The sequence below is a fragment of the Erythrolamprus reginae genome, chromosome 12 (assembly GCF_031021105.1).
Source record: "Erythrolamprus reginae isolate rEryReg1 chromosome 12, rEryReg1.hap1, whole genome shotgun sequence".
In the NCBI taxonomy this organism is placed as follows: domain Eukaryota; kingdom Metazoa; phylum Chordata; class Lepidosauria; order Squamata; family Dipsadidae; genus Erythrolamprus; species Erythrolamprus reginae.
The window spans coordinates 5779763-5792588 of record NC_091961.1 but is presented as its reverse complement, the minus strand read 5'-3'; the positions used below and the strand labels follow the sequence as shown (position 1 = coordinate 5792588).

The following is a 12826-nucleotide window of genomic DNA, read 5'->3' as shown; positions in this document are numbered from 1 at the left end:
TTCATCTGAATCCGAGTCCTCAATGTCTTCATCATCCTCCAACTGACCAGGAGTATGTACAACATCTTGTATTCGAACTGCATGGACTCCTGCAGTACTCAGCATTTCAGTCTTCCCAGCCTACAGCAGGACTCTGCTGGCCAAAAACAGGCCCATTTTTGGCCGGCAGAGGCACTACAGACCAATCCTTTGATATTTCCAGGCTGACCTTCAGTTTGACACCCCTGGTCTAGTGGTTGAGGTGGCAGGCCAGAAACTGACAGATTATGAGACCTAATCCCATCTTTGCCAGGAAAGCCAGCTGGGTGGGCTTGGGATAGGGTGGGTTCCACTTACTTTTGCCGCTGGTTCGCATCACAATATTTCATGTGCACTCACTCTACTCATGTTATTTCACCTAGGTGCATGCTCAGTAGCAGGATTCAGCCCATAACTAAGTGATTATTGCTTTTGGAACTTGTCTCTTTATGGATTTATTTTTTATTCTAGCTGGCTGCGATCACAAGATGACATCCATCACCGGAACCATCACCAGCCCAAACTGGCCTGATAAATACCCCAGCAAGAAGGAGTGTACCTGGGCAATAACAACTACACCAGGACACCGTATCAAACTGGTAAAATACCAGGAAGAAGATAGTAAGATAACAAGTGTTCGGAAACTTCAGATCGTGCAGAACGCAGCCGCGAGAGCCAAGATTCGCCCACGTTTCTTCAATACTCCGTGGCTTGCATTGGCTGCCGATCAGTTTCCGGTCACAATTCAAAGTGTTGGTCATGACCTTTAAAGCCCTACATGGCATTGGACCAGATTACCTCCGGAACCGCCTGCTACCGCACAAATCCCAGCGACAGATAAGGTCCCACAGAATTGGCCTTCTCTGGGTCCCGTCGACTAAACAATGTCGTTTGGCGGGCCCCAGGGGAAGAGCCTTCTCTGTGGCAGCCCCGGCCCTCTGGAACCAACTCCCCACGGAGATTAGAATTGCCCTCACCCTCCCTGTCTTTCGTAAACTACTCAAGACTCATTTATACTCATTTATGCCAGGCATGGGGGAGTTGAGATATTCCTTCCCCCTAGGCCATTACAAGTTATGCATGGTATGTTTGTTTGTATGTTTGGTTTTATTATAAGGGTTTTTAGTTGTTTTATTATTGGATTCTCACATGCTGTTTTTATTATCGTTGTTAGCCGCCCCGAGTCTACAGAGAGGGGCGGCATACAAATCCAATAAATTATTATTATTATTATTATTATTATTATTATTATTATTATTATTATTATTAATAGACGCAAATATTAATAGATTCTGATCTTACACCCGTAACACACTCTTATTATTCCATGCTGGGCATTAAAAGAAACGAAAGTCCTTTCCATGACTATAAAAGGACAGAATAAAATTATTAGGGAAGCAAAATCTTAATTTAAGCATTATCTGAACAATGTGACTCCTTGTTAGCACCTGCCGTCCTCCCACGCACGCCTTCATGAATCCAGGAAGCTCCTGCCCACGTGGCTCCTGTGGATTACATGATTTCAAATCCGATAGTGGCATCCAAATTTGTTCCTCCCACAGTGCTGCCAACCAGAGGTGTCATGATTCAATTCCCACAACAACCTAGAACCAGCCAATACCACATCTAGGGAAGCATGAGGAAGTTCAAGCCCAGTTGGAAATGTACTGGGATTCCATGGTGTGAGTCATACCTAGCATTCCAGTGACAAGCTGAAATCATTCGGAAGTCATAGGAATGCCAGCTATTTAATTTCACAAATGATGCAAGGGTAAAATGCTCCCACTTTGCTCGTGCCTATTGGTCGTCAGAGAGCCAGTCGCGAAGGGAGCGAGAGGCTCCGCCCACCCTGCCCGGATGCCGCCAGTTGGGTTCTTTTACCCTCTACGCATGGCACAGCGTAAAAGCCCTAAATGGCTTACAGCAGTGATTTTCAACCTTTTTTGAGCCGCGGCACATTTTTTACATTTACGAAACCCTGGGGCACATTGAGCGGGGCGGCGGGGGGCCTAAAAAAAGTTTGGACAAAAAAATTATCTCTCTCTCTCTTCCTCCCTTTCACTCTATTTCTCTCTCCCTCTCTCTCTCTCCCTTCCTTTTTCTGTTTCTCTCTCCATCCCTCTTTCTTTCTCTTCCTTCCTTCCTTCCTCTCTTTTTTGCTCTCTTTCTCTCTCCCTCCCTCCCTTTCTCTATGTCTTTCTCTCTCTCTCTCTCCTTTCCTCCCTCTCTTTCTCTCACTCTCTCTTGCTTTCTTTCTCTCTCTTCTTCCCTCTCTCTTTCTCTCTCTCTTGCTTTCTTTCTCTTGTTCTCTTTCTCTCTCTCTTGCTTTCTTTCTCTCTCTCTCGTTCTCTTTCTCTCTCGCTCACTCTTACTCTCTTTTGCTTTCTTTCTCTCTCTTGCTTCCTTTCTCTTTCTTTCTCTCTCGCTTTCTTTCTTTCTCTCTCTGAGCTTCGCGGCACACCTGACCATGTCTCATGGCACACTAGTGTGCCTCGGCACACTGGTTGAAAAACACTGGCTTACAGGACCATATTCTGCCGCATAGCTCCCAGCGACCGATTAGAGCCCACAGGGTTGGCCTTCTCCAAGCCCCGTCGAGTAAGCAATGTTATCTGGCGGGGCCTAGGGGAAGGGCCTTCTCTTTGGTGGCCCCGGCCCTCTGGAACCAACTCCCTCCAGAGATTCGCACCACCCCCACCCTCCTGGCCTTTCATAAGGTTTTAAAAACTTACCTTTGCCAGCAGGCTGGAGGCCGTTGAGATTAACATCTCGCTCTGGTCAAGGAAATGATTACATAACTGTAGTTAGAATGATTGTGAGTGCCTGGTTTTTATATCTTTGGGGTTTTAATATTAGTTGGGTTTCTCTAGCTATGTTTTGTGCAGGTGTCCAGCAAACCTGGAAAACAGGGAAATCAGGGAATTATCAGGGAAATTCAGCGGTTCGAGAAATATCAGGGAATTATCACGGAATTTGTGAAAAAAATTGAATAAATCAGGGGGGAAACCCAAACTGTATTAAAATGTTTAATACGCAACTTGGGCGTCCTCCTCGATCCACAGCTAACATTAGAGAAACACCTTTCAGCTGTGGCGAGGGGGGCGTTTGCCCAGGTTCGCCTGGTGCACCAGTTGCGACCCTATTTGGACCGAGAGTCACTGCTCACAGTCACTCATGCCCTCATCACCTCGAGGCTCGAGTACTGTAACGCTCTCTACATGGGGCTACCTTTGAAAAGTGTTCGGAAACTTCAGATCGTGCAGAATGCAGCTGCGAGAGCAATCATGGGCTTTCCCAAATATGCCCATGTTACATCAACACTCCGCAGTCTGCATTGGTTGCTGATCAGTTTCCGGTCACAATTCAAAGTGTTGGTTATGACCTATAAAGCCCTTCATGGCACCGGACCAAATTATCTCAGGGACCGCCTTCTGCTGTACGAATCCCAGCGACCGGTTAGGTCCCACGGAGTGGGTCTTCTCCGGGTCCCTTCAAGTAAACAATGCCGCTTGGCAGGACCCAGGGGAAGAGCCTTCTCTTTGGCGGCCCCGGCCCTCTGGAACCAACTCCCCCAAGAGTTTAGAATTGCTCCCACCCTCCTTGCCTTTCGTAAGCTACTTAAAACCCACCTCTGTCGTCAGGCATGGAGGAATTGAGATGCTCTTTCCCCCTGGGCCTTTACAATTTTATGCATGGTATGTCTGTATGTATGTTTGGTTTTTTATACTAATGGGTTTGTAATCATTTTTAGTATTTATTGGATTATTATTGTACATTGTTTTATTATTGCTGTTGGCCGCCCCGAGTCTCCGGAGAGGGGCGGCATACAAATCCAATAAATAAAATAAAATAAATAAATAAATAAAAGTCAGGGAAAAATCATGCCTGGCACAGTCAAGTAAAAATGAACATAACTGTGGCAACAAATTGCTTCCTCAGCTACCGATATTTCTCCACGGCTTAGCTGTTTGGTATGATGTCATCTACGATCGCACCTTAACTAGATCACAAGTTACAGGGAAATGTCAGGCAATTTCAAAATGTTTTCCCCCGATCACCCTGTTTGTTCTCATTTTTGTAAGCCGCCCTGAGTCTGTGGAGAAGGGTTGTTTAGAAATCAAATCAAATAATTTTTTTTAAAAAAATCTATAATTGTACATTTTTCCCCCCCACCTGAGTGTAAAACCTTACTTTTCTCTCAATTTCCTTTTGTTGGCTAGGGCTCGAAAGTATTGTACATGCACTGTCTCCGTTTATTTTTTTCTTTAACAGCAATTCTTTTTCAGACCTTCAGAGAGCTGGATATTGAACTCCACCAGGAATGCACGTATGATCACGTAGAGATTTATAACGGAAAAGATGCGAAAGCTTCGGTCCTCGGACGGTTTTGCGGCACTAAAGAACCGGATCCTATCGTTTCTACTGGCAACAGGATGTTCCTCCGATTTTTTTCAGACAACTCTATTCAAAAGAAAGGCTTCGAGGCATCCTATACGTCAGGTAACCCTCAGCGTTATTTGTTTGTTTGTTTGTTTGTTTGTTTGTTTGTTCCAAGGATCTACTACTCTTTCAGTAAAATAATATTTTCTCATGTTGCTTTTGATCTTTCCCCCAACTAACTTCAGATTGTGTCCCCTTGTTCTTGTGTTCACTTTCCTATGAAAAACACTTCCCTCCTGAACCTTATTTAACCATTCATTCATTCATTCATTCATTCATTCATTCATTCATTCATTCATTCATTCATTTATTAGATTTGTATGCCGCCCCTTTCCGCAGACTCGGGGCAGCTCACAACACAATAAAAACAGTTTATAACAAATCTAATAATTTACAATATAAAATATTTTTTTAAAAAACCCATTATTAAACAGATATACACAAAAGCATACCATACATACATTGTATAGGCCCGGGGGAGATGTCTCAGTTCCCCCATGCCTGACATCAAAGGTGGGTTTTAAGGAGTTTGCGAAAGGCGAGGAGGGTAGGGGCAGTTCTAATCTATTATCGTATCTTTTGGAATATAAAACACACTTTAGTTTTGGGGAGGAAAACAAGGGGAAAAACTGTGCCGCTGCCTCCCAGAAATTTGCCAAACAGCTAACAACACAAATTATAGAAACATATAAGACTGACCGCAGAAAAAGACCTTGTGGTCCATCTAGTCTGCCCTTATACTATTTCCTGTATTTTATCTTACAATGGATATATGTTTATCCCAGGCATGTTTAAATTCAGTTCCTGTGGATTTACCAACCACGTCTGCTGGAAGTTTGTTCCAAGGATCTACTACTCTTTCAGTAAAATAATATTTTCTCACGTTGCTTTTGATCTTTCCCCCAACTAACTTCAGATTGTGTCCCCTTGTTCTTGGGTTCACTTTCCTATTAAAAGCACTTCCCTCCTGAACCTTATTTAACCCTTTGACATATTTAAATGTTTCGATCGTGTCCCCCCTTTTCCTTCTGTCCTCCAGACCAGTGATTGTCAACCTTTGTTGAGCCGCGGCACATTTTTTACATTTACAAAATCCTGGGGCACACCACCAACCAAAATGACACAAAATGACACTCTAACAGTACATATTATACATATAGTTAATAATATAGTTTCTAAATGTATTTATACTCAGTATGAAACCTGGGCATGTTTCAATGAACACAAAAGGGAGATCCTGGCAGGAATGGTAGCTTGGGGACCCATGTTTAATTTCCCCACGGCACACCTGACCATGTCTCACGGCACACTAGTGTGCCACGGCACACTGGTTGAAAAACACTGCTCTAGACTATACTGTTTGCTGTGTATTTCTGGGCATATGTGCCTGACCCATAGAAATAGCAAAGAATTTGAGTGTACATTATGGCAGTATATTAATGCCAGAAAGTTTTCTTAAATGTAGTCACACTACCTTCCCAATTATTTAAATAGATCTATTCCAATCATGACTAAGTCAGGGTTTAACTCAGTTGCCTCATCTTAATACTAAAACAGGACGCTGTTACATTTCAGATTATACTTGTACAGATCCTGTTAAAATTGATGTGTCTTTCTGGAAATATATATTATTCTCTCTTACTTAAAAAAGATACAATAGCACTGGGCCTCTTCAGATCAAGCATTCATTTAAAAAAGCTTCTTCATTTTCTTAAGTTGTCTAGAACAGGGTTTCCCAACCTTGGCAACTTGAAGATATCTGGACTTCAACTCCCAGAATTCCCCAGCCAGCGAATGCTGGCTGGGGAATTCTGGGAGTTGAAGTCCAGATATCTTCAAGTTGCCAAGGTTGGGACACACTGGTCTAGAACAATAATAAAGCAGTCATTAACAAATAAGTCTAATTATTTGAACGTTCTACTGACATTTATAGTTATTGACTTACCTCCTGGCCTCCAGATCCCGCAACTGGTTAGCACAAGAAAATAAAATTCTGCCTCTGCCTGCCAATTTGCCTACTTGCAGCTAGTTTCAATTTCAGTTTAGCACTGGAAAATTAGCTGAAAGTCGAGAAGTTCGTAATGAGTTGCTTGGCTTAAAAAGGCTCTACCCTGTTTTCTACAAGGAGGTAAATTGCTGGGAGGCAGAGGCCAAAGAGTAGAGGTAGGTAGGTGGGTGGGTGGAACTACATTCGGTATATAAGATGCACCCAGATTTTCACTCTCTTTTGGGGGGGATAAAAAGGTACATCTTATACTACGAAAAATATGGTATTTATTTATTTATTGGATTTGTATGCCGCCCCTCTCCGTAGACTCGTATATTTTGGCAGTACTCCCCCAGAATAGTAGTGAGGCTTCTAACACTGATAAAGGCCTCCAATGTTGCCATGATCACAGCTCAGAGTTACATAGAAACATAGAAGATTGATGGCAGAAAAAGACCTCATGATCCATCTAGTCTGCCCTTATACTATTTCCTGTATTTTATCTTAGGATGGATATATGTTTATCCCAGGCATGTTTAAATTCAGTTACTGTGGATTTACCAACCACGTCTGCTGGAAGTTTGTTCCAAGGATCTACTACTCTTTCAGTGAAATAATTTTGAGTTGTTGGTAGATCAAGACTGCTAGGTTCCACTACATACATACATACATACGTACATACATACATACATACATACATACATACATACATACATACTGTACATTCTTTCTTTCATTCATTCCTTCATTCATTCCTTCATTCGTTCGTTCGTTCGTTCCTTCCTTCATTCATTCATTCATTCAATTTTTTTAATGCCACACTTCTCCTTAGATTCAGGGCAGTTTGCAACATGTTAGCAATAGCACTTTTTAACAAAGCCAGCATATTGCCCCCACTATCCGGGTCCTCATTTGACCCACCTCAGAAGGATGGAAGGCTGAGTCAACCTTGAGCCGGTGATGAGATTTGAACTGCTGACCTGCAGATCTACAGTCAGCTTTAGTGGCCTGCAGTACTGCACTCTACCTGCTGCGCCACCTCGGCTCACGAGAAAAAAATCTAGAACCCTAACTCTAACAAGACCCATCTATTGCATTACATGGACACTAAGACGTGACCTTTTTCTTCCTCTGTCTAGACCTCTGTCTCTCCACTCTAACCCAATTCTGGATTAACCAAGATTCCTAATTTATGTTTGCGTATTTGGTTGCTTGCAGAATGTGGGGGCCAGATGCGAGCCGAAGTGAAAACCAAGGATCTCTATTCCCATGCACAATTTGGAGACAACAACTATCCTGGGGGTTCGGACTGCGAATGGGTGATTGTGGCTGAGGAAGGCTATGGGGTTGAACTCATCTTCCAAACGTTTGAGATTGAGGAAGAGGCTGACTGTGGCTATGACTACATGGAGCTGTTTGATGGCTACGATGGAACAGCTCCACGTCTTGGACGTTACTGTGGCTCTGGGGTAAGATATTCTGGATTGATTGATTGATTGGTTGGTTGGTTGAGACTCGAACTGCTGGCAGTTGGCAGTCAGTAGAATTAGTCATTGCACCATCACGGCTCTAAGTGATGTAATGAAGGAAATTGGGGAAGCCCTGAAAATAAAATGAGAATCCTTATAGCTCAGGGTTGAAATAAGGGGTCCTTGGGCGGGTTCTGTTGTGAGTGGCCCACGACCGGGGCTATTAGTGACAGATTCTAAGGAGGTTGAACCAGGCCTGGATACCCTAGGCCAGTGTTCTTGCCAGCAGAATCAGAGAATGAGAGTGAGGGAGAGCTGGAGCCTGAGGAACCTCCAGAGACTGTAGAAACCCTAAGGATGGTAATGTCTGACTCAGAGGAGGGAGGAGGACATTGCGGATCAGGAGCCCCTATTAGAGGCCCCTGTCAGAAGGTTTAGAAGCAGACAAGAACAGCTTTATGGAAAAAGTTTTAGAAAGTAGTGTATGGGGAAAAGTCTAGTCAGTCATAGCTCTAGGAAACAGTTGACCACACCCAGTCTGTTTATAAGGGCGAGTTTCTGGGCATGGATCTGCAAAGTTTGTCATGGAGGAACGTTCAGATCTGAAGCTCCAGAAATGCCGTGCTGAGAAACTGTCATTGTTCCTTTAAAAGTTATGCAGAGTTGCCAATGAAGGGGAATGAAAATAAATCTGGAGATCTGTGAGGTTATGTGAGTGATTTATGGACCTTGTCTAAAAGAAAAAATGTGCTAATTGGCTGCCTCTTGGCTGTCATCAGTGTGTCATCTCCCGGCTAGTTCAAGTGGGGCTTTTGTCTGTACAAAGTACATTTAAATATATTATTATTATTATTTATTAGATATGTATGCCACCCCTCTCCGAAGACTCAAAGCGGCTATAAAAAGTGTTTGAATTAAATTCTTGTTCGTGGAGGCTTCTTGTTTCCGATCAGGTGGTCCCAAAGCAGAACAGGTTCAAGGGGTACCAAGGACTCCTTAAAAAAGATGATACAGACTTTGAGTCGTCCTGGCTTACACAGAAAGGAGTCAGGAACGAAGGACGGAAAAAGAAGGGAGATAGAAGGGATGGGAAGGAAGGAAGGAAGGAATATAGCAATAGCACTTGGACTTATATACCGCTTCACAGTGCTTTACAGCCATCTCTAAGCAGTTTACAGAATCAGCATATTGCCCCCAACAACAATCTGGGTCCTCATTTTACCCACCTCAGAAGGATAGAAGGCTGAGTCAACCTTAAGCTGGTCAAGATCCAACTTCTTGACTCTGGACAGAGTTAGCCTACAATACAACAGTTTAACCACTGCACCAACATGGCTTCCTTCTCCTTGTTTTCCTTCCTTCCTTCCTTCCTTCTCCTTCCCTCCCTTTCCCTCCTTCCTTCTTTGCCTGTGTAAAGTACATTTGTTTGAATTAAATCCTTGTTCGTGGAGGCTTCTTGGTTCTGATCTGGTGGTCCCAAAGCAGAACAGGTTCAAGGACTCCTTAAAAAAAGATGATCCTCCCGGCTTACACAAGTTATCTCACCCATCTCCTTAACCGTTTTTCTCCATCTTCTCTCTCTTTTTTTTTGCTAGCCTCCCGAAGAGGTCTACTCCGCTGGTGACTCCGTGATGGTAAGGTTTCACTCGGACGACACCATCAACAAGAAGGGCTTCCACCTACGGTACACCAGCACCAAATTCCAAGACACGCTGCACACACGGAAGTGATCTCCCTGTTCCCACAAACCCCCCTTCAAGTGAGAACAGCCTTCCCCTTACTTGAGGGACAGGTTTCCACCGTTTGCAAAAAAAAAAAAAGGAAAGAAAGAAAATCGAAAAGAAAAAAAAATACGTTGAGAAAATTCACATAAACTGGAAGGAGAAATTACACAGTACACCTCAGAGTGTGAACCGCACTCACAGAAATAAAGGTGCTGGCAGCGGCTCGGGGCCTACGTGGACTAGGCTCAGGGTTATTGGGGGAAACCCTTCGATTTTTTTTTTAAAAAAGGACGTCCATTCCTGTGCCTCTTTTTTTCCCTCTTTTTTTGACCAGAGTATCTCCAGGACTAACCACTTTGCGGCTTCCATCCGAGTTTTGTTTCCCCCCAATTCTGATGGTTTATGGCAGAGGTGTCCAAACCTGGCCATTTTAAGATCTGTGGACTTCAACTCCCAGAATTCCCCAGTCAGGGTGGGGAATTCTGGGAGTTGAAGTCCACAGGTCTTCAAGTGGCTATAGTTAGATACCCCGGTGCAGGGAGTAAGCAAAGTTGGCTCTTCTATGACTTGTGGACTTCAACTCCAGAATTCCTGAACCAATCACACTAGCTCAGGAATTCTGGGAGTTGAAGTCCACATGTCATAGAAGAGCCAACTTTGCCTACCCCTGCCCTGGTGTATGGTTTAAATTAAAGCCAGCGTTTCCCTTGACAAATTCCATAAAGCAACTTTACCAGCTGAGATATCGGCACATACAAATACATTAGCGGAGAGGCTACTGGGCGGGCAGAAGCTGTGTCTGTTGTAATGATGTAATAAATACCCACTTTCTTGTACTTCTAAAGCAGATGCCCATCGGCCTCTTTCCATCTTTACCATTTGTGATTTAAAAAAGAAAAAAAGAAATTCTTTCATCTCCAAGAAAAAAAGAAAAATATGTAACTTGAAAAATGTCTTGCTCCTTCCTTCACTAACTTTTTTTTTTTAAATTAAAATTTGAATTGAAACAAAAGCAAAACGTGGATTTCCACTTGTCCTGTCTGAAAAAAAAAAGGCAGAGCGTGAAAATCTATTACAGTGGTACCTCTACCTACAAGCGCCTCTACTTACCAACTTTTCTAGATAAGAAGCGGGTGTTCAAGATTTTTTCTTCTCAAGAACCATTTTCCACTTACAAACCCGAACCTCCGAAACTGTAAGCGGAAAAAACTTGGAGAAGCCTCCGTGGGGCCTCTCTAGGAATCTCCTGGGAGGAAACAGGGCCGGAAAAGGCAGGGAGAAGCCTCCGTGGGGCCTCTCTAGGAATCTGGGAGGAAACAGGGCTGGAAAAGGCAAGGAGGAGCCTCCGCGGGGCCTCTCTAGGAATCTGGGAGGAAACAGGGCTGGAAAAGGCGGGGAGGAGCCTCCATGGGGCCTCTCTAGGAATCTCCTGGGAGGAAACAGGGCCGGAAAAGGCAGGGAGAAGCCTCCGAGGGGCCTCTCTAGGAATCTCCTGGGATCACAGGGGGCTTGGCAACACAGTGTAAGTGCAGACTGGTTGCCAAGCATCCCGATTGCAACCACAAACCACAAGCCATCACACATGCGTGCACACTTTCAGAACCCGAGGAAAAACAGGTTGGCCATCACTGCTCTATAGCAAGAGTTATTGAGATGGTTGAAGATGTAAGAATGCAACTATTGACTGTTTCCCATTTAGAATCAATTTATTGCCTATACCGGAAAGGTTTTTAACTAACTTTACGATCTGGGGAGAAGCGGAGTGGTTTTTCACTGCTAACGAAGTTTGCAGTTCCATTCAAATAATAGTCTCCAGAACCCTTATCTACCTATTCTGACCAGCTAATTGTAATAGGTATAATTCCTATATTCAACATGCAATGATTGGGTAACCAAATGCTTTGCTAGTTAAAACACCGGCTTCTTGATATGCTGTGAATATAAACAATGAAATATCATTAAACCTTACTGATATTTGCAGTATATTCTGCAATTTGCTGGAAAGTGGATTGTTGAACTTATTATTATTATTATTATTATTATTATTATTATTATTATTATTATTTATTATTATTAGATTTGTATGCCGCCCCTCTCCATAGACTCGGGGCGGCTCACAATACAATAAAAACAGTTCCTGACAAATCTAATAATTTACAATTTAAATTTTAAAATAGTTTTTTAAAAAAACCAATTTTTAAGCAGACATACCTACAAACATACCATACATAAATTATATAGGCCCGGGGGAGACATCTCATTTCCCCCATGCCTGACGACAAAGGTGGGTTTTAAGGAGTTTGCGAAAGGCAAGGAAGGTAGGGGCAGTTCTAATCTCTGGGGGGAGCTGGTTCCAGAGAGTCGGGGCCGCCACAGAGAAGGCTCTTCCCCTGGGGCCCGCCAACTGACATTGTTTAGTTGACGGGACCCAGAGAAGGCCCACTCTGTGGGACCTAATCGGTCGCTGGGATTCATGCAGCAGAACTGCTTTGATATCATAGTATAAATTGATAGTATAAATTAGTTTCCAAGGCAACTAACAAGAAAGCTATGAAATAATAATACCATAAAAAGAAAAACAACATTGCATACAAGGCAACAGAATAAATTAAAAGCAACTGCTCTGTTGAAAAAAGACAGAAAAATGAAATTAAACAAAATCTAGTGTCCTAGTAGCTATGAAATCGGAAAGCCATCACATTTTGTACTTAAACTGTACTAAAATAGAGCTGCCACTACTGTGTGGCCAAAAGGCAGAACCTAAATGCTAAAAGGTTGAAGAACAAGTTTTTAAATTGGCAGATTAAGCGTTTGTTAGTTTTGAGCCATGTTTCTCAACCTTAGCCACTTTAAGATGTGTGAACTTCGAGTCCTGCTCGTTGGGGAATTCTGAGAGTTGAAATCAGTGAAGGGCTACCAAAAATTTTTACTACCACACTGTGGGCGTAGTTTATGCAGGACACCCTGCATTTTCTTTCAACATCTTTCATTGCAAATTGGGTGCTCTATATTTATTTGTTTGTTTGTTTGTTTGTTTGTTTGTTTGTTTGAGTTGAGAGGTACCTTGAAGGTCACCTAGTCCAACCCCCTGTTCAAACAGGAAGCCCTACACCTCTCCAACTAGAAGGCAGTCCAATCTCCTCTTGAAAATGTCCAGAGTTGGGGCATTCACAATCTCTGCTGGCAGG

The 12826-nt window shown here is 43.2% G+C and overlaps 1 protein-coding gene across 2 annotated transcripts in view; it reads left to right on the top strand.

Annotated features, from left to right (window-relative positions):
- BMP1 (bone morphogenetic protein 1) overlaps window positions 1-10656 on the top strand; it is a 160218-nt gene extending 149562 nt beyond the window's left edge. For both annotated transcript variants that reach the window (XM_070765346.1, XM_070765345.1), the window contains exons 18-21: window positions 490-617; window positions 4305-4518; window positions 7664-7914; window positions 9510-10656. In XM_070765346.1, the coding sequence (XP_070621447.1) occupies window positions 490-617; window positions 4305-4518; window positions 7664-7914; window positions 9510-9644 (728 nt within the window). In that variant the 3' untranslated portion in view covers window positions 9645-10656. The remainder of the gene's footprint in view (window positions 1-489; window positions 618-4304; window positions 4519-7663; window positions 7915-9509) is intronic.
- Window positions 10657-12826: the final 2170 nt, after the last annotated feature.